General features: G+C 43.9%; 1 protein-coding gene across 2 annotated transcripts in view; it reads left to right on the forward strand.

Moving 5' to 3' along the window:
- LOC124008877 (protein Dok-7-like) overlaps window positions 1–22,644 on the forward strand; it is a 48,228-nt gene that overhangs the window by 7,628 nt on the left and 17,956 nt on the right. The window contains exons 5-11 of one of the 2 annotated variants that reach the window (XM_046320473.1): window positions 4,896–5,015; window positions 9,410–9,514; window positions 10,071–10,900; window positions 13,774–13,822; window positions 14,101–14,781; window positions 15,699–15,781; window positions 16,643–16,712. In XM_046320473.1, coding sequence (XP_046176429.1) covers window positions 4,896–5,015; window positions 9,410–9,514; window positions 10,071–10,900; window positions 13,774–13,822; window positions 14,101–14,781; window positions 15,699–15,781; window positions 16,643–16,712 — 1,938 coding nt within the window. The remainder of the gene's footprint in view (window positions 1–4,895; window positions 5,016–9,409; window positions 9,515–10,070; window positions 10,901–13,773; window positions 13,823–14,100; window positions 14,782–15,698; window positions 15,782–16,642; window positions 16,713–22,644) is intronic. The other variant, XM_046320474.1, reaches the window with a different exon arrangement.

A 22,644-nucleotide genomic window follows, 5' to 3' on the forward strand; every position in this document is an offset into this window, starting at 1 on the left:
CCATTCTTCTCTGCAGATCCTCTCAGGCTCTGTCAGGTTGGATGGGGAGCGTCGCCGCACAGCTATTTTCAGGTCTCTCCAGAGATGTTAAATCAGGTTCAAGTCTGGGCTCTGGCTGGGCCACTCAAGGACATTCAGAGACTTGTCCTGTTGGAAAGTGAATCTTCGCCTCAGTCTGAGGTCTTGAACGCTCTGGAGCAGGTTTTCATCAAGGATCTCTCTGTACTTTGCTCCGTTCATCTTTCCCTCGTTCCTGACTAGTCTCCCAGTTCCTACCGCTGAAAAACATCACCACAGCATGATGCTGCCACCACCATGCTTCACCGTAGGGATGGTGCCAGGTTTCCTCCAGACGTGATGCTTGGTATTCAGGCCAAAGAATCATGTTTCTCATGTGAGAGTCTTTTAGGTGCCTTTTGGCAAACTCTAAACTGTCTGTCATGTGCCTTTTTACTGAGGATTTGCTTACGTCTCACCTCTCTACCATGAAGGCCTGATTGGTGGAGTGCTGCAGAGATGGTTGTCCTTCTAGAAGGTTCTCCCATCTCCACAGAGGAATTATGGAGCTCTGTCAGAGTGACCAACGGTTTCTTGGTCACCTCCCTGACCAAGGCCCTTCTCTTCCGATTTCTCAGTTTGTCCGGGCGGCCAGCTCTAGGAAGTCTTGGTGGTTCCAAACTTCTTCCATTTAAGAATGATGGAGACTGTGTTCTTGGGGACCTTCAATGCCGCAGAATTTATTTTGTACCCTTCCCCAGATCTGTGCCTCGAAACAATCTTGTCTCGGAGCTCTACAGACAATTCCTTCGCTGCAGAACTTATTTACACGCCAGTCTAAAACCCTATCCCCGCACCGAATGGCGGCTCCCTGGTTTGCTACTATGGTTCAGACATTATTAGGTAGAAGTGGAGAGGTCCATCACGTTAGGGTGGGGGTGGGGATGGTGTGATGTGTGCTGTGTAGCTTTGTTGAAACCTTTTTATGATGTCATTATTAAGGAAGTTAGTTATCTCACCTGTTGCTTGTTGTCTTTGTTGCAGCCAGAGCCTTGAGTTGTCCTCAAAGCACCACTCATTCCACTCATTCATTCAAAGCACCACTCAATGACAGATGACTTTTCACTCAAGTACGGAAATAAATCGATGCAGTAGTAGACATTGCATCTGTTGAACCCATTTATACTGTAAATGATACTCAAGTCAACTAGTATTTTGAATTGGCCATTTTATTCAGAACCAGATGATATTTGACAACAGATTACTGCAGACAGGAGATGTTGTAAACAGTGGAGGCTCTTCATTGGAGGAAAGGGAGGACCATCCCCCTCAGTGAATTTCATAAACATTTAAATAGTGAAACATTTCAAAAGTTATCCTTTTTAGATAACACTATACTAAATATATTCACGTCACCAAATAACTGAATTTAACACACTGTTTTCAATGGAGGTCTTCAGTAGGCTCAACAGCACTCTGTAGGGTAGCACCGTGGTTTAGCCGGAGGACAGCTAGTTTCCATCCTCTTCTGGGTACATTGACTTCAATACAAAACCTAGGAGGCTCCCACCCACTTCCAGCTAGCTAGTTGAGCCTACTCAAACACCCTGCTCAAACAGAGGGATGATATGTTACCTAGCTGACAATGGTTATCCAACTCTAGAACTCTTCCAAGTCACGGTAAGCTTTTGGCTTTATTAATTTATTGCCACCGGGGCTCGCCGGTGTAACTGCTAAACTGCTTGCTAACTGTACACTGTACTGCATGATTGTAGCGAATTTACTAAGGCATTAGTTATAGTAGCTATGTTATTGACTTGACGTTAGCTAATATGGTGACAACTATCTAAGCTGTGTGTCCACAAGCAAAGGGAAAAGGTGTGAGGAAGAGACCGTGTCGATCACAGGAGGTTGGTGGCATCTTAATTGGGGAGGACTGTCTCGTAGTAATGGCTGGAGCGTTATCAGTGGAATGTTATGAAATAAATCAAACACATTGTTTCTATGTGTTTGATGCAATTTCATTCGCTCTGTTCCAGACATTATTATGAAGCGTCTTCCCCTCACCAGCCTCCTGAGTCACGTATCCCCCCCGGTACTGATGCTCATTCTGTTCACCAGTTCCGGGAGGTCTACGTCACAGACTTTCTAGGCTTCACTGAATGGGATTCATTATCATCAACCCCGGACTGTCTTGTCTGATTATACACACCTGGTTCCCATTTCCCCTGATTAGTATGTTATATATGTGCCCTCTGTTCCCTCTGTCTTTGTCGGTTATTGTTCCTATGTCCGCTGGTGCTGTGCGTTCCTATGCGTTGGTGCAGCTGTTATGCTGCATGCTATATATATATATTGTGTATTACGGGTATTGTCCCGTGGTGTTACCCTCATTTACCCTCACCCTTTTGTTTGGGTACAGCCCAGTGTTTTTGTATATGTGTTTGTTATGGGTGTATGAAAAACCCCTATTGTGTATTCCTACGCCTGTCTCCAAAATCCTTTATACACTGTGGCGTAGATGCAAGAAGGAATTATACAACGATCTGGCTGGCTGCTATGAAAGTGAAATGTGTTTGTGTGTGATCAGGGACGTATTTATTCCTCCAATTCTGTTGAAAAACATCCGTTAAACGTAAGCAAATGGAACAAAACGGAGATAAACATAACTGAATTTGTTCAATAGAAACTCTCGTTTGCAACTGCTGGACTGATTACACCCTAGATCAGCTAAACGCAGGCAAGATTGTGCAAGGCAGTATTGAATGTGTAAGTGTCTGTCACCTTCAAATTTCTCTCGATCTGTGCACTTACAGTATGTTGTAAACTGTCATTCATAGGATAGGTTGTAGCAACTTCATGATGGGTATAGGGACAATTTGAGGATCATGTAGTAGTCTAAACCTATCGATGTTACATTGAGCTGGGTGAATGGAATATGAATGACAGTCATCCAATATGCTGTAATAGAAATAAGGCGATGCTCATTAAAAAAATGATCATCCTCCCTCATCTTAAACGGCACCGACCGCCACTAGTTGAAACATATGTCTTGAGTCCCCCTCAGTGTAAACATCTGAGTGGTTTTAGCTGCTAACCTCTGACCCCTTCTTAGGGTCGGTGGCATCTAAAACATGCGACAGGGGGTAGCTCTGTGGTGGGTGGTCTCACGACGACCAGGTGACAGAAAGACCCTCTTGGTGACACCCCCTGGTGTGTCTTGGGCTTGGGAATGGCAAGAGGGCAGGAGAGTTCCTGACCCATTAACCCTCACACCCTTGTACCCTTTACCACCTTTATACTTTTCATTTGACATTTTGAGTAACCGGAGCTGTATATGAGAGATTTAGAATTTTGACCGTTCATTCGTGTTGTGTGAGGCTTTATTTAGCCTAGGTTATTTAGCATACAGATGTAGGATCTGAATTTGATCACAGCAGGAAATGCACATTTGTCATGTATTTAAGGTTTGAAAAGGCTTCTAAAGACTTGATTTACCTACAGAAAATGGCTATTAATTTTAATCCACATACTACACTGAACAAAAATATAAACACAACATGTAAAGGGTTGGTTACATTTTTCATGACCTGAAATGAAAGATCCCAGAAATGTTCCATTCACACAAAAAGCTTATTTCTCTCAAATGTTGTCGACGTAATCCCTGTTCGTGAGCATTTCTCCTTTGCCAAGATAATCCATCCACCTGACAGGTAAGCCATATCAAGAAGCTGATTAAATAGCATGGTCATCACACAAGTGTACCTTGTGCCGGGTACTATAAAAGGTTACTCTAAAATGTGCAGTTTTGTCACACAACACATTGTGTGACAAAGACGCAGGGAGTCATGAAGCAGGTGCAGTCGGTGAGTTTAATATGAACAAACAAAGTGAATACACGAACTAGAGTAGTGTCTGAACATGAACACAATTTAATTTAAGCAATGTCATTTTGAATGCATAGAGATCCTGTGACGAGATCCTGAAGCCCATTGTCTTGCCATTCATCCAGTGCCATGACCTCATATTTCAGCATGATAATGCACAGCCCCATGTCGCAAGGATCTGTACACAATTGCTGGAAGCTGAAAATGTCCCAGTTCTTCCATGGCCTGCATACTTCGCAGACATGCCACCCATTGAGCATGTTTAGGATGCTCTAAATTGACGATAATGACAGCATGTTCCAGTTCCTGCCAAAATCCACCAACTTCGCATAGCCTTTGAAGAGTAGTGTGACAACAATCCACAGGTCACAATCAATAGCCTGATCAACTCTATGCAAAAGGGATGTGTCACGCTGCATGAGGCAAATGGTGGTTACCAGATACTGACTGGTTTTCTGATCACTGGCCTTACCTTGTTTTTTAAAAGTATCTGTGACCAACAGATGCTCATCTGTATTCCCAGTCATGTGAAATCTATAGATTAGGGCCTAATGAATTTATTTCAATTGACTGATTTCCCTGTATGAACTGTAACTCAGTAAAATCTTTGAAATTGTTGCATGAATATTTTCCTGCTGCAGCAAACTGGCTCAAATTAAGATCATATATCTGTATTCTGGAATGTAGTGGGTTAACATCATTTAATTCACCTCAGCATTTTTTTAATATCTAAAGAAGTTCAATGCTGCTCTTATTTCAGTATCAGGCTCAGTTGAAATGGATGTCAATTACCAGATGGATGACAATCCAAGGTGATGTCCATTCAGTCTGCAAACAAAATGAGTGGGTGCTAGCTATTAGTGCGCTTGTGTGCCAACTGGCCAGTACAAAGATGTATCTCTGTACACTACTTCCATCCAGTTATAATTGACCCAGAGGGGTGTGGTAAAACATTCTATCTAAAGAGCGAAATGTGACATTAAGCCGGCGGACTATGTGTGTTTCCTACAGGGGCTGGCGTCTTCTTCCTATCGTCCATGGAGGGAGAGCAGATCAGCTTTCTGTTCGACTGCATCGTCAGGGGCATCTCCCCCACCAGAGGCCCTTTTGGACTGAGGCCAATCCTGCCTGGTCAGTACCAAAGGTGTTTACTGCTGGCTATACGGCTTGCCCAAACAAGTACATACAGACCAGGGTGGTGAATTTATAGTACATGACATATGGGAGTTAGGAGTATTTTTATCAAATTTCTGGGCATTTAAATGGAGAATATGGATGAAATGTAGCCTTAATGTATCCTTGTGGTCATTCTGAGGTAAGTTATGTAGAGGGATATTATCCATTGCCCTTTCGCCTTCTGATTTGGCAAACACTTTAATCGAACACTTGCTGTCTTAATTCAAACAAGTGTTCTTCAAGAGATACTTTGTGTGGGATTTATCCTCACTATAATAATGGCCCACCATGTGCTTTCTGGAATGCAGCCACTTCCAGAGGTTGTTACTCTGAGACCCATGGATTCCATCCAATGTACTTTGATCCAGCAGCATTATGACTGACAGCTGTTATATACATAATTGGATTAGCTGGGTACAGACTATAATATTAGTGAATATAATTTGATAACCACTGGACTAACTGTACCGCAAGCAGCGTATACAACGGGGCCACCTTATACATATGTAATAGGATAACCACTGTAATAACTGTAATTATAGCAGCAAATTCAATCCAGTCACCTCTGTATAGTCTTTCGCGCCGTGAGAGAGGTACAGTAGGGGTTAGGGTGGGCACTGCAGCTGTGGCTTGTCCCACTGGGTGTTCCTGGTTTCACACATCCTCTCGGCCAATCAGGCATTGAGCTCATCTCCTATTATTGTTGCCTGTAGTAGAATAAATAGCAGGGGACGATGTCAGAGGGAGAGCGGGAGGTCAAAGTCACAGTTCACACAAGCAGAGCACACCAAACCCTTCTAATCACTCTGGGCATGTGTGTAACCTCATCCCCAGGATTCCTGTGTCACTGCGCCCCCAACCCCACCACCAAAAGCACACACTCTGTGCCTCTCTCTTTGTCTCTTTCACATTTTCCCCTTGCTTTGCCCCCCCCTCTCTCTCTCTCTCTCTCTCTCTCTCTCTCTCTCTCTCTCTCTCTCTCTCTCTCTCTCTCTCTCTCTCTCTCTCTCTCTCTCTCTCTCTCTCTCTCTCTCTCTCTCTCTCTCTCTCTCTCTCTCTCTCTCTCTGTGTGTGTGTTTCTAATATCCCTACTCTCCTGTAAACACCACTGTCCCTTCTCATGCAAAGGGAACATGGTTGTTGACAAGAAGCTGAAGCAGATGTCAGCTGTTACATCTTGTTGATTGCAGTCCTTTCGGGAACTGATAGATATGCCGGTATCACATTAATGGCAATCCTTTTGAAATTCTCATGCGAGTCTTTTGCCATTTGTATGTCATTTTCCACACTACTTGCACAATCAAAATGACAATGACCCTTGGAAATGACCCTTGGCAACATATTGGTTGACCAGGAAATCAATGTAACTTAGCAATAACAGCTGACCTTGGGTTGGGACTAAGGTAACTTACATTAGATCCTCGGCGCGGTACTAATGATCCATAGCCACACCATCTCCATTACGCGTACCACAGGGGCCACGTGGCAAGCAGTGCTATTAATAAACACATGTAGTGTTGCACAAACAGCAAGGTGTACCCCTGTGTGACCCTGTTCTGTATTACCTCACTAAAGGCCTGGCGTATTCACCCTCACAGATAGAGGGCATCGTGACAGAATAACGATAGCACGATAGCACTCAGTACTGGGTCATGTTCAGTAAGGCACACCGTAGCAAAAGGATTTGCATAGGAACACAAACATCTCTATTCTTATTGGATACGTTCAGGTATTACCTTTCGGTTTGACTTCGTTTAAGGTCCGTTTTCTCCCCCCCCCCCCCCCCCCCCACACACACACACACAAAAAGCCCAAACAAGCTAATTGAAGTAATATCTGGGAATATTCTGGTCAGTCTCAGTGAATTTAAAACAGTTAGGGAGGGAGACTGAAAATTGGATTGAGTGAAGTAGCAGAGTGAAGTAGCAGAGTGAAGTAGCAGCGAATATGTTAAATGAGAATGGAGAGCCTCAAGTTTGAAAAAATTACTTTACACGTTTTCAGTTTAATCACCTTATATATATTTTCAGTCTAATACGGATGTTTACTTACTTCCGTAACTCTTCCTCAGAAGCATGCTGCTTTAACTGTCCTCTCGACCGAAAGGATTTGATTGGTTGACGATGACATTGGCCTACGTCTCACCTTATGCTGTGCAGAATATCATATCTCAACAACGATTGGAGAAGTGTTTAACATCTCCGGTACCACATCCTTATGATATACACTGCTCAAAAAAATAAACGGAACACTTAAACAACACAATGTAACTCCAAGTCAATCACACTTCTGTGAAATCAAACTGTCCACTTAGGAAGCAACACTGATTGACAATAAATTTCACATGCTGTTGTGCAAATGGAATAGACAACAGGTGGAAATTCTAGGCAATTAGCAAGACACCCCCATTAAAGGAGTGTTTCTGCAGGTGGTTACCACAGACCACTTCTCAGTTCCTATGCTTCCTGGCTGATGTTTTGGTCACTTTTGAATGCTGGCGGTGCTTTCACTCTAGTGGTAGCATGAGACGGAGTCTACAACCCACACAAGTGGCTCAGGTAGTGCAGCTCATCCAGGAGGGCACATCAATGCGAGCTGTGGCAAGAAGGTTTGCTGTGTCTGTCAGCGTAGTGTCCAGAGCATGGAGACGATACCAGGAGACAGGCCAGTACATCAGGAGACGTGGAGGAGGCCGTAGGAGGGCAACAACCCAGCAGCAGGACCGCTACCTTCTTCTTTGTGCAAGGAGGAGCAGGAGGAGCACTGCCAGAGCCCTGCAAAATGACCTCCAGCAGGCCACAAATGTGCATGTGTCTGCTCAAATGGTCAGGAACAGACTCCATGAGGGTGGTATGAGGGCCCGACGTCCACAAGTGGGGGTTGTGCTTACAGCCCAACACCGTGCAGGACGTTTGGCATTTGCCAGAGAACACCAAGATTGGCAAATTCGCCACTGGCGCCCTGTGCTCTTCACAGATGAAAGCAGATTTACACTGAGCACATGTGACAGACGTGACAGAGTCTGGAGACGCCGTGGAGAACGTTCTGCTGCCTGAAACATCCTCCAGCGTGACCGGTTTTGCGGTGGGTCAGTTATGGTGTGGGGTGGCATTTCTTTGGGGGGCCGCACAGCCCTCCATGTGCTCGCCAGAGGTAGCCTGACTGCCATTAGGTACAGAGATGAGATCCTCAGACCCCTTGTGAGATCATATGCTGGTGCGGTTGGCCCTGGGTTCCTCCTAATGCAAGACAATGCTAGACCTCATGTGGCTGGAGTGTGTCAGCAGTTCCTGCAAGAGGAAGGAATTGATGCAATGGACTGGCCCGCCCGTTCCCCAGACCTGAATCCAATTGAGCACATCTGGGACATCATGTCTCGCTCCATCCACCAACGCCACATTGTACCACAGGCTGTCCAGGAGTTGGCGGATGCTTTAGTCGAGGTCTGGGAGGATTGTGCTTATTTTGGACAGATTTGGGGGAGTGAAACCTCTCTCTTTGCCTCTTCCTCTCTTTTGCAAAAGAGACATGTTAGAATGCCTGACTAAAATATGGAACAAATACAAAAAAAATTGAAAGGTGTTAGAACTGTTATGATAAAATGTGGTACATGATTGTTTGGTTGTGGGACACGGGACGAAGCGTTAAAATGCGGGACTCTGCCACACATTCCGGGACATGTAATCACCCTCATCACAGCGGCCCCTCAAGGATTCATTGGCACACTGGTGATTTATGTGCACATCTTTCCCAGTGTCACCTCATGCACCTAATGCAGCAGGCAGAAAATGAACGCCTGAGCAGCGCTTCTTTCTTTCTAGTCCTGTCAGGGGATGTTCTCTTCTGCACTGTTGAACCAATCCAGTCAATGTGGAGGAGGAGTTAAGATAGAGTGTTGCCTTGTTAACGTCCAAAAGGGGAAGTCACGTCACAGGCTCTCTTTCCATTTCCCCTGAAAACTGGATGCATCCGAGCCTCAATACGAGACACTCTGCGTCACTCTTTTGATCCCATGTCACTGTGACATCAGAAAGGCACCCAAGGTTAACCTCTCCTCACAGATAACTATGTATACGATTATCATTAGGCCTCCTATCAAGATTTACGACTATTAATCAACAAACATAAAACAGAATTTTGTCCTTTCCACTGAATTGTCTCACAAGGGCCTGCATAAACGGATATATTATTTTAGAATACTGTAGTAAATGACCAAAGAGCAGTAGAATATTGTTTATTGGAATTACTTTATCATTGCTATGGTGTGTTATTGATACTATGTATTGTTGTTGACTACTATTAAAATAAAGGTAAAGTAACATGAATACCGTTGTGTTTCACGCCGATAGACCCCAACGCCGCCGCCAACCAGGCCTACTCTGAGGAGAGGGTGAACCATGAGGCCCAGGAGCTGGAGAAACGCCTTAGCATGCTGTCTCACCAGAGCAGCACAGGTGCGTTACCTCACCGTTCAGTCTATTCCAGCCATTAGAATGAACCTGTCCTTCAATGCAAAACCATCACAGTCATTCCGCTGTCCTGAAAGTACTCTATCTTGAAAACTTGACTGCTGACATGCACCTTTTTGGAGGGATTGTATTAACAATGGGCTAATGAACATACTACTACAATATAGTTTATGAGTGACAAAAGGGACACCAGCATCCACTACTCACCATTCATCTTCCTTCAACAATTTATGGAACATGTATTAGAGTTAGTATTCTCCATGGCTAATCCATGGGAAATGATACATTGCCCAGTAATGGTGCTTGTTGCATTATCGTAACTTTCTAAAAGCAAGTTTCTATAGCGTCATGTATAAATGTGTCTTATGTTGTTGATTTATTGTGAGTATTGTGACTGTGACTACCAGTCAGACAAGTGAGGAGACCTATTTTGGAGAATCTGATGTTATGCTTTATTGATGTGCTTGTGTAGATAAGGTGTATAAGTAATAGTTTTGTTTTTGTAGAATAAATAATCTGTTTTCTTATGTGGTTTTGGAAGCCTCCTCCACGTATGGTCTGTCTGTGGCGGGAGACGACCGCAGCATATCAGGCTCCTCTGACACCTCCGACACCAGCCAATCAGACTCCAGCATCGGCAGCCGGCTGGCCATTTGGACTGAGCCCGTCACAACAAGCTCCGCCCCCACAGAGACCATCATTGGCCAGTCTGGGCCCAAGGTGGCCTTACAGGCCGATGATAAACTGTCCGTCATCCAGGTGGGTGGAGCTCGTGCAGTAGCCAAGCCCCCTCGGTCCCGGCAGCTGCAGGAGATTGGTCGACAGAGCTCATCCGACAGCGGCATCGCCACAGGAAGCCACTCCTCCTACTCTGGGAGTTTCTCCTCCTATGCAGGTAGCCTGGACATTGGTTCTGGGGGGGATGACTTTGGCTCCATGCTCAGCCTGCCCCCTCACCTGGACCTGGCCCCCTGTACATGCCCCCCAGCCCCAGGACAGGAGTACCAGGTACCCACGTCACTGAGATACCTCTACGACACCCCCCGGAATCTACTGCAGGGGGGAACAGGAGGGGCCAGGAGGCATCAGACCTCCACAACATCTAAGGACCAGGCGGGTAGTTCACCCCAATCACACCCATCATGTAAGTCAGTACAGAGGGAAAAAGAGGGTCCTCTCGGGGGTCGCTCGGACACTGTTGCGAGGCGCTCGATGGCTGATCTCTTACAGGGCCACTCAGAGGAGAGTAAGAGCGGGGTGGCGCCCTCTAGTGACAGTCAACATCCAGACTCCTATCAGATATGCAGCAGTTCCCAAGCCACTGCCTCCAAAACCCTCCTAACCATCTGCGCCACCTGTGGAGGATTCAAGGTACAGACAGCTGGGGTTATTGTATTTCCTTAATTCCTTCCAAGCGAGCACATAACATTCTGAGAACCATATGTTTCTTAGAGCTTGGTGAGAGGTTGGTTGTCCTATTGTTATTTTGCATACAAACTTGTACAGTACTTTAGCATAACGTTTTCTTCAGGTTTCCTTATGGTTCTATTTAAATTAATGTTCTCAGAACATTAAGAAAACATACCAATAGAACATTTGTAACATTCCATAATGATTATTATTATAAAAACATATACATTCCGTTCTCAGCGTCAACAAAACTCTCTCTATCCTCTGTCTCGTTAAGTGTGTTCAGCTGTGTTGGCTGCACCCACTATTTTGGCCACACCTGATCATAATGAGTGCTTGTTTTCTTTGAAATGTGGTCAGTTTGAATAGACTAAAAGGAACAGCTTTGTATGAGTAATAAACATGGCATGCTAGCTCCATCCTGGTGGGGCAGTGGATTATTGCCATATATAGAGAACAGAAGATCATAGGTTAGAGTCTCACTGACCCCCATGCCACAATAAAAATAAATGTGTTTGAATGAATAAACACATTTATTTCCATATGTTCTGTGCATGCAGTTCAAAACAGTTGAGCTAGCAGTCTTATTAAAATATTTTCTCATAATGTCATTTAATTACATTCAAATAACTTATAATTTATATTCCCAGAATCTTAATAAAACCTCTCAGGAAAACTTTCAGGGAATCATAGTAAAACATTCTCAGAATCTTCCTGCAACCACAAAATTAACGGTCCCAGAAAAGGCGACAGTTTTACTTCTGTTCTCAGGACAATAAAATAACTTTCCGTTTTACTGGTCAGAAATCGTACAGCTTCGTTCCCAGAACCAACGAGAAAACAAAATTGTACGTTCCCACAACTTCCAAGGAACCAAATGTGCTAGCTTGGTTGTGTGTCCTCTCTCCTGACTTACTTCTCAAAACTTATTGGAGTGGAGGAACTTTTGATCCTCTCCAATGCGTTTTGTGAAGGAGGCGCGAGGAGAGTAGACACGATGAATTAAGGAAATACAATTGAGATGCTGCCCTGGTTACTTTTATTACTCTATGGTTGAAAAGTGTACCGTTTGTTTATTTTCATCCAATTTACTGTATTCCACTGGTTCATCTCACATCATGAGATGAACATCATCAAATTGATACAGGTTGGGCCAAAATGTTACATTTCTTCAGAATTGCTTTGTTTGTCTCATGAGTACCAACTACCAAAGTACAAAAATACTGTCAGCAGCTTTCGATTAGACTTCATCATTCAGATTCACAAACAAAGCAGTCTTGGACAGAAGAATTTATGGCAATTGCTTCCTTTTTTGGTTTGTATCTGAATTTTTGCATTAAAAAACATAGCTCCCTCCCACTCTCATATACTGTAGCATGTCCATCCAACTCCAACTCAGTCTTTTCTGCAGCTCTGCTCCTCTTGTATAACAAGTCTTTATAACAGCTTGTATGACTGCAAGTAAGGCTTAGTCATCTTGGTATCACCTGTTGCCGGCTATAGCTGTCAATATGGCCTTTACTGTGAAATCTCACAGCAATTGGTGTTGGAACATTAACATTCTTGCTGCCTATCTGTCTGGCAAGGTGTGCACTCTACTAGACATTTGAGGTTCTAGCTGTCCTTTCACTCAAAAAGGTCTGGACATGCTTCTCTGTGCGTAGATGTTGTTCTTATAGTCTCTCAAACACTCCCATCTCTGTAAGAAGTGTCTTCATAAGAGCCTCTGTGTCACCATAATTATGGCTCTTCTAATTGGGCCTCCATTTTGGGATTGTAATATCAGTCTGGGTTGTCTTGGGCTTTTCCAACGGATACTCTTCTTCTCTCTCTTTGAGGTCATCCAAGTGCAAGAAATTGATTTGAACTTCTTCTCATCGCAAACTTTTTCTTCCTCCGTCTTTGCTTGTTATGGAAACTAGAAAGGATAGCCCTTCCGTTTGATCTTTGAAGATGAATCTCGTTTACAAGTGATTTACAACATAAAGCCTCATACTCATATACTTTGAAAGAGGACATATTCATACAGAGTATGACGTGATTAGATCCCAATTTATTCATAAAAAATTATCTGTGGAATAAAATAACTGATAATAGTCATTGATCTTTTTTTTGTCATCCACAATATATCTCTTTTATTAAGCATGGCTTTTGATTATATTAAAAAGACATCCAAATCAATGAATAACAAAGTGCTTTTCTTTTCTCAAATTGGGTCTCTTTTACTCTCTGATGAAACAACTTCAATTGATGTTTATGTTTTTTTACTACCCCGTATATGAGTGACTTTCTATTGATTGTTTAAACTTAGAGCCCCATCTGCTGGTGGTGCATTTAGACATTAATCATCCAAAACGGGTTGGAGAGACATTTATCAAGGTTAATTTCTGATGATCTTTGTAGAAAACAAAAATGTAATTTCTGTTGTTTCCTCTGACTTTTCTTAAGTCTAGCCTTCAGTCTCTTTGAAGGATATTTCCCGAGAGTGATGTAAAGCTCCAGCCTTACAGTGCAACAATTCCTCTGTTCGTTGCCTAGCACCAGTCCTATGGGATAAAGCATTGTGTGGGTGGACATCTATCAACACAGTTGTAATACTCAACCTCAGTTATCAGCTAGGAAAACAAAGACCCTTAAGGGCCCATGGGTTCCAATAACTCATTGTAACTCTATGTGAACAAGCAATAGCAGCTCTCATGTTTTTACCAATACACAATGCCCTAGTAGTATTCATTGAAAGACTCTGGTACAAAAATAATATTGTGAAAGGAAGTACCTGCTGACACTGGTTCATCTAGTTATTGAAGATGTTCTCTTTCCTCATCTTCTCACAGGGGACTCCACTCTCCTACACTGGGGGCTCAGCAATGCCAGCCGTACCAGGTAAGTCAGCTCCACTAGGTGTGTGTGCGCACCCGATGCAATGATTTCCCTTCAATATCCCTGTCCAAGCATGAACAGATTTTTTAGACCTGTGTTTACTTTGCAGCGTGTTTAGATAAGTCGTTTGTTCTTATGAATGAATCCAATGAATTATTAAACCGATGTGCAGATTTCCTAACCTGTATAACTAGAAAGGAGATGCGTTAAGCTCCAAGGACATAACCTATGGACTGAGGATTGGCAATTTTGCCTCAGAACCTCCCATTTTGAAAATCCAGCAGGTGAAAGTATTGATAAGTGCCCGTGCAGACCCAACAGCAGCTCCTCAGAATATATCAAGGTTGACGCACTGAGGAAAACTACAGAGACCACGTTCGCACCTGCCTCAGTGACCAATCACAGCTCTGAGAAGCTAAAGATGAGGAATGAGGAATCAGCACCTCTACAGAAGAAAGGCAAGGGGAAATTAGCTGACGTCTTAGCAGACCTATTAGGCATAGGCACAGACCTATTAGGCACATCCGGAGAGCCAGGTACAAAGACAAACGACCTGAATCTTTATGAATCAATGGCTTCTGCTTTGGGACGTGAGCTTAGATCCCAACAACCTGTTATCAACTGTGAACTTTTGTGTGATCTGAACTCAGCAAGACAAGGGGACAAAGGGACTATCATTTACGAAAATTGCTTCAAGTGCAAGAAAGGGGAGGAATGCCACCCGCCTCCTTGGGGGACACCAGCATTTCCCCGGAACAGCTTTGTCCTACAGGTTGGTCAAATGCACCACAGTGGTGTATGTTTTGGACAGCCACTACCCTCTGAGCCCTTGAAGAACAGTGTGGACTGTGAAAAGACATCTAATGAAGAGCAGCCTATTGAAGTGCAACTGCTGGACCCTACACTCCAAGATGGAGACCTTCCATGTGTGGAGGTGAAAGATCATTCAGTATCGGTTGAAGGTAAGAGAATGCCCACGACTGATTTATTCTTCTCCTCTCTTCATGGAATGAACTTCATGCTAACAAACAAAGTCAGCCTCTTCCTTCCTGGCTTCCTCCTTCCTTCCTTCTCATCTGCGCCCCTAAAATTGTTTCTTTAATGTTTTCCTCCCTGTTCTTTTCTTTGACTTTAATTTAAAAAATATCCTTTCGTCTTCGTTTCCTCTGTTTTTGGGGGGGGACTATTTCTCCTCCCTCTGCAAGCTGGTGATGCCTCTATGTTCTCTCCATGCTGTGTTCATTTTGTGATTGAGCTGCTTTGAAGGTTGGGATAGATGCAGAGAAGCTCAACCAGCTGCTGCAGTATGAAACAAAATGTGACTAGATACAATGGCATTTTACATGACTGTGACAGTACACAAGAAAATTACAAACTGAAATGACTATTGTCATATTTGTTCAGCATGACCCCAGATTGTATACCATCGCTCTGACAGTTATTTAGACTATGTGGTTTTGTGGAGGTTTCCATTTGTACTGGAAACTACATCAGGGCCACTGTGTTGGCTGCTGTGCTCGTAACAAAGCCATCCCCATGAGTAATACAGCACTTATCCCAACCACACTAGGGAGCTCTAGACAACATCAACAATGTAATGCTATATCCTGTCCTCTGACATGTTGCGGTCTTGTACAACGATGATTAATCTGTCCCTTGCAATCGTCTTCCAAGTCGTTTCCCATCCTTGGATCAAACAAGTTATGTGTGTTTGGGGACCGAGAGACGCCGCTTCGACTGCATTAGTTCACAGCATGTAGTAGACGAAAAGGAGAACATGACATAGGGATCTTATCCTCACCGGCTGTACTGCAGTGTAATAGGAGTCTGTTGTATTGTTGCACATCTCAATCACACTTTATTTCCCTCTTTCCACCAGACAAGAAGCAGAAGAGTAAGGAGGAGAGGCACAAAGTCGAGTATGAGATCATGGAGAGCCGGGCGTTGGAGAAGAGTTCAGAGGTGGAGCATCAGGAAGTGGGATTACTCAATCCTCTTAAGATCATCACACTCACCTGTTTCAATTGTATTCTTACTATGGTCCAAACTTATAATTATATACCTGTGAGGCCAATGTCTGTGAAAGAAAGAGGAATACTTTAAAGGGTGTACACTGCAGTATGGAAGTCCTTTATAACAGCAAGATATGACAGGGCTGTTTATACTGCTTTTATAATTGTCCCATACATTTAGTATATGCCATTTCCTTGTGAGGCTGGCATTTAACATGAGTGGAAAAAACATTGGCAAATGTCAACAATGTTCATTTAATGTCAGCAATGCTCAGACAATAATGCTCTTAAGTAAGTTACAGTTCTTTTTGTGAGGACTGTGGAAGTCAGTGTAACATAGTGTTATGGTACTGTAGGGCAGAACAGACAGAACACATTGTGTGAGAGTGTTACCTCAGTCACATCCCACTTTTCAGTCAGACAGAGGGCAATGAGGATGCACCTTTCCACCATGTTTTCACACCAGAGACTAGCAAAACCTCCGGAACACTTGACTCAGTTGGAAAGGCATGAATAAGCTTCAATAAGGACAAGAGACACTTCAGGCTACATTATTTTTTTCAACTTAAGTAGACAAGTCTGTGAGGTTTCATTCAGTACACTCAAATTAGTCAAGTCTAAATCTAACTCGAGTGCCTCCAGTGAACTGTTAAATAGAGATTAGCATTTGTCTGCGGTATAATTTTGTTTTACTCAACATGGACTGAAATCTTTGTAATTAATTCAAGCCTCAGGCTTGACCTTAGTTAGATGTAGCCTAAGCTACCACTTAGAAACCAGCATCTTATTTACTGTGTACTGTGTCTTTCAGCCAGAAGAGAAAAGCAAGTACGAGCTGATGGGCAGTTGTGGACAACAACGGTTCCTTCATGAGACTGAAGGTGAGTGTGTTTTATGTTCCAGTGTAGAGGACTGTGCAGGACTGATTTCTTCATCCCACTCCTGTCCACTCTCGCAGGTTTTTATACTGGACCTGCCCACTCTGCAAAAATATCCTAAGAAATAGATTAAATTACCAGCGATTCTCACGTTGCCCATTATATGAGGCTATCAGTATTACTGGGCTATATCTGCTAATATGCTAGACGTAGTTTGAAGAGAGCTGAGTTGGAGAGAGAGCCGACACTTTCTCTTGAGCTGCGTTTTACATATATCCTTTTTTGGAATGGGGCGATATTCAGACGGAGACAAATATGGGTGATCAATATTTATTTCCTGGCAATGTAGTAAACTGTAGCCTAATCATATTTAGGAAGTACATTTCCTTGGAAAGATACCTGTCCAGTGCCTACTCCTATTTAATTTAAGAGTCTATTGACTCACCTGTGCGCACCTGTCAATCTAAGTAACATAATAAAATATTCCCCATCAAAATCTGTCAGTTTAAGATAGAGATATCAGGTTTTTTGCATTGGGCTGCATCTCAATCCACCACATCTGCCTATGTCCTTCCGCATCTGCGGTGGGAGGTGGCCGAGATACAGCTGTCAGACCGGTCTCCTCGCGATAACGTCTGTAGCGTCCAAACGGTTTGGCCTAGACTCTATGGAAAGGGGAGACGGAACATGATGGCGTTCTCCGTTTTGCTGCTCTATGACCCCCACAGAGTGTCACAGGACTCATCTGAAGTCGGTAATGCTGATGTGCCAACTTCTGTCTGTAGGATCTGAAACGTTTGAGCTACAAACTAATATGACTTCACTATGGGGAGACTCTCATGAATACGATGATGTTCTCCGAACGGTATCCTTTCAATATCCTGGAAGGATATTGATCTCATCCCGTCAGTAGAGGATGCCTGGATATTTTTTTTAAATGCCTTAAATAAACATGCCCCACTCAAGAAATTTAGAACCAGGAACAGATATAGCCCTTGGTTCTCCCCAGACCTGACTGCCCTTAACCAACACAAAAACATCCTATGGCGTTCTGCATTAGCATCGAACAGCCCCCGTGATATTCAGCTGTTCAGGGAAGCTAGAAACCATTATACACAGGCAGTTAGAAAAGCCACGGCTAGCTTTTTCAAGCAGAAATTTGCTTCTTGCAACACTAACTCAAAAAAGTTCTGGGACACTGTAAAGTCCATGGAGAATAAGAACACCTCCTCCCAGCTGCCCACTGCACTGAAGATAGGAAACACTGTCACCACTGATAAATCCACCATAATTGAGAATTTCAATAAGCATTTTTCTACGGCTGGTCATGCTTTCCACCTGGCTACTCCTACCCCGGTCAACAGCACTGCACCCCCAACAGCAACTCGCCCAAGCCTTCCCCATTTCTCCTTCTCCCAAATCCATTCAGCTGATGTTCTGAAAGAGCTGCAAAATCTGGACCCCTACAAATCAGCCGGGCTAGACAATCTGGACCCTTTCTTTCTAAAATGATCTGCCAAAATTGTTGCCACCCCTATTACTAGCCTGTTCAACCTCCCGTTCGTGTCGTCTGAGATTCCCAAAGATTGGAAAGCAGCTGCGGTCATCCCCCACTTCAAAGGGGGGGACACTCTTGACCCAAACTGTTACAGACCTATATCTATCCTACTATGCCTTTCTAAGGTCTTCGAAAGCCAAGTCAACAAACAGATTACCGACCATTTCGAATCTCACCATACCTTCTCTGCTATGCGATCTGGTTTCAGAGCTTGTCATGGGTGCACCTCAACCACGCTCAAGGTCCTAAACGATATGTTAACCGCCATCGATAAGAAACATTACTGTGCAGCCGTATTCATTGATCTGGCCAAGGCTTTCGACTCTGTCAATCACCACATCCTCATCGGCAGACTCGACAGCCTTGGTTTCTCAAATGATTGCCTCGCCTGGTTCACCAACTACTTCTCTGATAGAGTTCAGTGTGTCAAATCGGAGGGTCTGTGTCCGGACCTCTGGCAGTCTCTATGGGGGTGCCACAGGGTTCTATTCTTGGACCGACTCTCTTCTCTGTATACATCAATGAGGTCGCTCTTGCTGCTGGTGAGTCTCTGATCCACCTCTACGCAGACGACACCATTCTGTATACTTCCGGCCCTTCTTTGGACACTGTGTTAACAACCCTCCAGGCAAGCTTCAATGCCATACAACTCTCCTTCCGTGGCCTCCAATTGCTCTTAAATACAAGTAAAACTAAATGCATGCTCTTCAACCGATCGCTACCTGCACCTACCCGCCTGTCCAACATCACTACTCTGGACGGCTCTGACTTAGAATACGTGGACAATTACACATACTTATTTTTGTCTGGTTAGACTGTAAACTCTCCTTCCAGACCCATATCAAACATCTCCAATCCAAAGTTAAATCTAGAATTGGCTTCCTATTTCGCAACAAAGCATCATTCACTCATGCTGCCAAACATACCCTTGTAAAACTGACCATCCTACCAATCCTCGACTTTGGCGATGTCATTTACAAAATAGCCTCCAATACCCTACTCAACAAATTGGATGCAGTCTATCACAGTGCAATCCGTTTTGTCACCAAAGCCCCATATACTACCCACCATTGCGACCTGTACGTTCTCGTTGGCTGGCCCCCGCTTCATACTCGTCGCCAAACCCACTGGCTCCATGTCATCTACAAGACCCTGCTAGGTAAAGTCCCCCTTATCTCAGCTCGCTGGTCACCATAGCATCTCCCACCTGTAGCACACGCTCCAGCAGGTATATCTCTCAAGTCACCCCCAAAACCAATTATTTCTTTGGCCGCCTCTCCTTCCAGTTCTCTGCTGCCAATGACTGGAACGAACTACAAAAATCTCTGAAACTGGAAACACACTATCTCCCTCACTAGCTTTAAGCACCAACTGTCAGAGCAGCTCACAGATTACTGCACCTGTACATAGCCCACCTATAATTTAGCCCAATCAACTACCTCTTTCCCAACTGTATTTAATTAATTTATTTATTTTGCTCCTTTGCACCCCATTATTTGTATTTCTACTTTGCACATTCTTCCATTGCAAAACTACCATTCCAGTGTTTTACTTGCTATATTGTATTTACTTTGCCACCATGGCCTTTTTTGCCTTTACCTCCCTTCTCACCTCATTTGCTCACGTTGTATATAGACTTATTTATACTATATTATTGACTGTATGTTTGTTTTACTCCACGTGTAACTCTGTGTAGTTGTATCTGTCGCACTGCTTTGCTTTATCTTGGCCAGGTCGCAATTGTAAATGAGAACTTGTTCTCAACTTGCCTACCTGGTTAAATAAAGGTGAAATAAAAAAGTAAAAACATACCGGAAGTTGATGCTGTTGCTATGCAACCTCTTGTTAGTTTGTCAGCATAACAAATGACTAGCTAGACATTTGACGATTTCTGGTGTGTTCTTGAATTCAATTTGAAGTGCCAAAGTGCGCTCTGGGCGTTCCTAAATCCAGAGCATTGTTAGATTGTACATTCGTAAATTCAGAGTGTTTAGCTTTCAGAGCGCGTCACTGGACGCTCTGGCAGAAGAGTAGGGTTGATCCGTGCGTTCTGACCTCACAACGGCAGTCAAGCACCCAAGCTAACTGGCTAACGTTATCTAGTTTGCGAGCTATTTCCAGGCACAAATGAAAAAACACCTCACTCTGACCATTTTACTTTCCCTAGCAGAGCTGGTTAGACTGTCTTCATGTTATCCAAAGCATTGGTGACTGTAACTGTGCTGCTGGCAACAATTTAATTACGCTTTTTTTGCGAATGTTTACTGACACCGGCCATATATTCAACGGGTGTTGAGCGTTCATAAATGCATCAGTTATTCTGCACTCTGGCACACTAAGAGGAGAGTGCTCTGAAATCGGAGTAGCTAGATATAATTGACAATGTCCATTGAGAGCTCACAACGACTCTACCGCTTAGGTAAGAACTACATGAATAATCAAGGCAATAAACATTAAATAGTTAGTTAGAATTTAGTTAATATACTGCCTGGCAAGTTCGATGTATTAGTAGCCAACTAACGTGAGGTAACTAGCTAACATACAGGTACATACTGCTGCAATGCTATGCGGTTCATAAGGATAGCATAGCTAACAAATTGTCAGCCAACAACATGCAACGTAACTTATTTGCTTTATTACTTTCCTCAAAATTTTCTTAACATTTGCAATGAATTTGTATCCGTCTCGTCGGACTTCGTCTGCATATTTTCCGCCATTTTCTTCAAATCTGACAACGTTGTGAAGCCACGGCCATTTTCAGAAGAACTGCATTATGGGCCCTAAAAGCACGGAAATAGTGTCTACTGCTTCTATACTTCAAATTACGACGTGTTTTAGTACGACATCCTGGAACTTTTGGCATACTAAAACTATATCCATACTATGACTAATTATCATACTACAGTTGTGGCCAAAAGTTTTGAGAATGACACAAATATTAATTTTCACAAAGTCTGCTGCCTCAGTTTGTATGATGGCAATTTGCATATACTCCAGAATGTTATGAATAGTGACCAGATGAATTGCAATTAATTGCAAAGTCCCTCTTTGCTATGCAAATAAACTGAATCCCCCAAAAACATTTTCACTGCATTTTAGCCCTGCCACAAAAGGACCAGCTGACATTATGTCAGTGATTCTCTCGTTAACACAGGTGTGAGTGTTGACGAGGACAAGGCTGGAGATCACTCTGTCATGCTGATTGAGTTCGAATAACAGACTGGAAGCTTCAAAATGACGGTGGTGCTTGGAATCATTGTTCTTGCTCTGTCAAACATGGTTACTGGCAAGGAAACACGTGCTGTCATCATTGCTTTGCACAAAAAGGGCTTCACAGGCAGGGATATTGCTGCCAGTAAGATTGCACCTAAATCAACCATTTATCGGATCATCAAGAACTTCAAGGAGAGCGGTTCAACTGTTGTGAAGAAGGTTTCAAGGCGCCCAAGAAAGTCCAGCAAGCGCCAGGACCGTCTCCTAAAGTTGATTCAGCTGCAGGATCGGGGCACCACCAGTACAGAGCTTGCTCAGGAATGGCAGCAGGCAGGTGTGAGTGCATCTGCACACACAGTGAGGGGTAGAATTTTGGAAGATGGCCTGGTCTCAAGAAGGGCAGCAAAGAAGCCACTTCTCTCTGGGAAAAACATCATGGACAGACTGATATTCTGCAAAAGGTACAGGGATTGGACTGCTGAGGACTGGGATAAAGTCATTTTCTCTGATGAATCCCCTTTTCCGATTGATTGGGGCATCCGGAAAAAAGCTTGCCCAGAGAAGACAAGGTGAGCACTACCATCAGTCCTGTGTCATGCCAACAGTAAAGCATCCTGAGACCATTCATGTGTGTGATTGCTTCTCAGCCAAGGGAGTGGGCTTACTCACTTTGTGGTGACGAACAATGCCTTTTCCAACATGATGGAGCACCTTGCTATAAGGCAAAAGTGATAACTAAGTGGCTCTGGGAACAAAACATCCATATTTTGGGTCCATGGCCAGGAAACTCCACAGACCTTAATCCCATTGAGAACTTGTGGTCAATCCTCAAGAGGCGGGTGGACAAACAAAACCCCACAAATTCTGACAAACTGCAAGCACTGATTATGCAAGAATGGGCTGCCATCAGTCAGGATGTGGCCCATAAGTTATTTGACAGCATGCCAGGGCGGATTGCAGAGGTCTTGCCTACGGAGCTGTGAGGGGAACGGCACCTCAGTACCTCCAGGCTCTGATCAGGCCCTACACCCAAACAAGGGCACTGCGTTCATCCACCTCTGGCCTGCTCGCCTCCCTACCACTGAGGAAGTACAGTTCCCGCTCAGCCCAGTCAAAACTGTTCGCTGCTCAGGCCCCCCAATGGTGGAACAAACTCCCTCACGA

This window comes from Oncorhynchus gorbuscha, linkage group LG21, assembly GCF_021184085.1.
Source record: "Oncorhynchus gorbuscha isolate QuinsamMale2020 ecotype Even-year linkage group LG21, OgorEven_v1.0, whole genome shotgun sequence".
In the NCBI taxonomy this organism is placed as follows: domain Eukaryota; kingdom Metazoa; phylum Chordata; class Actinopteri; order Salmoniformes; family Salmonidae; genus Oncorhynchus; species Oncorhynchus gorbuscha.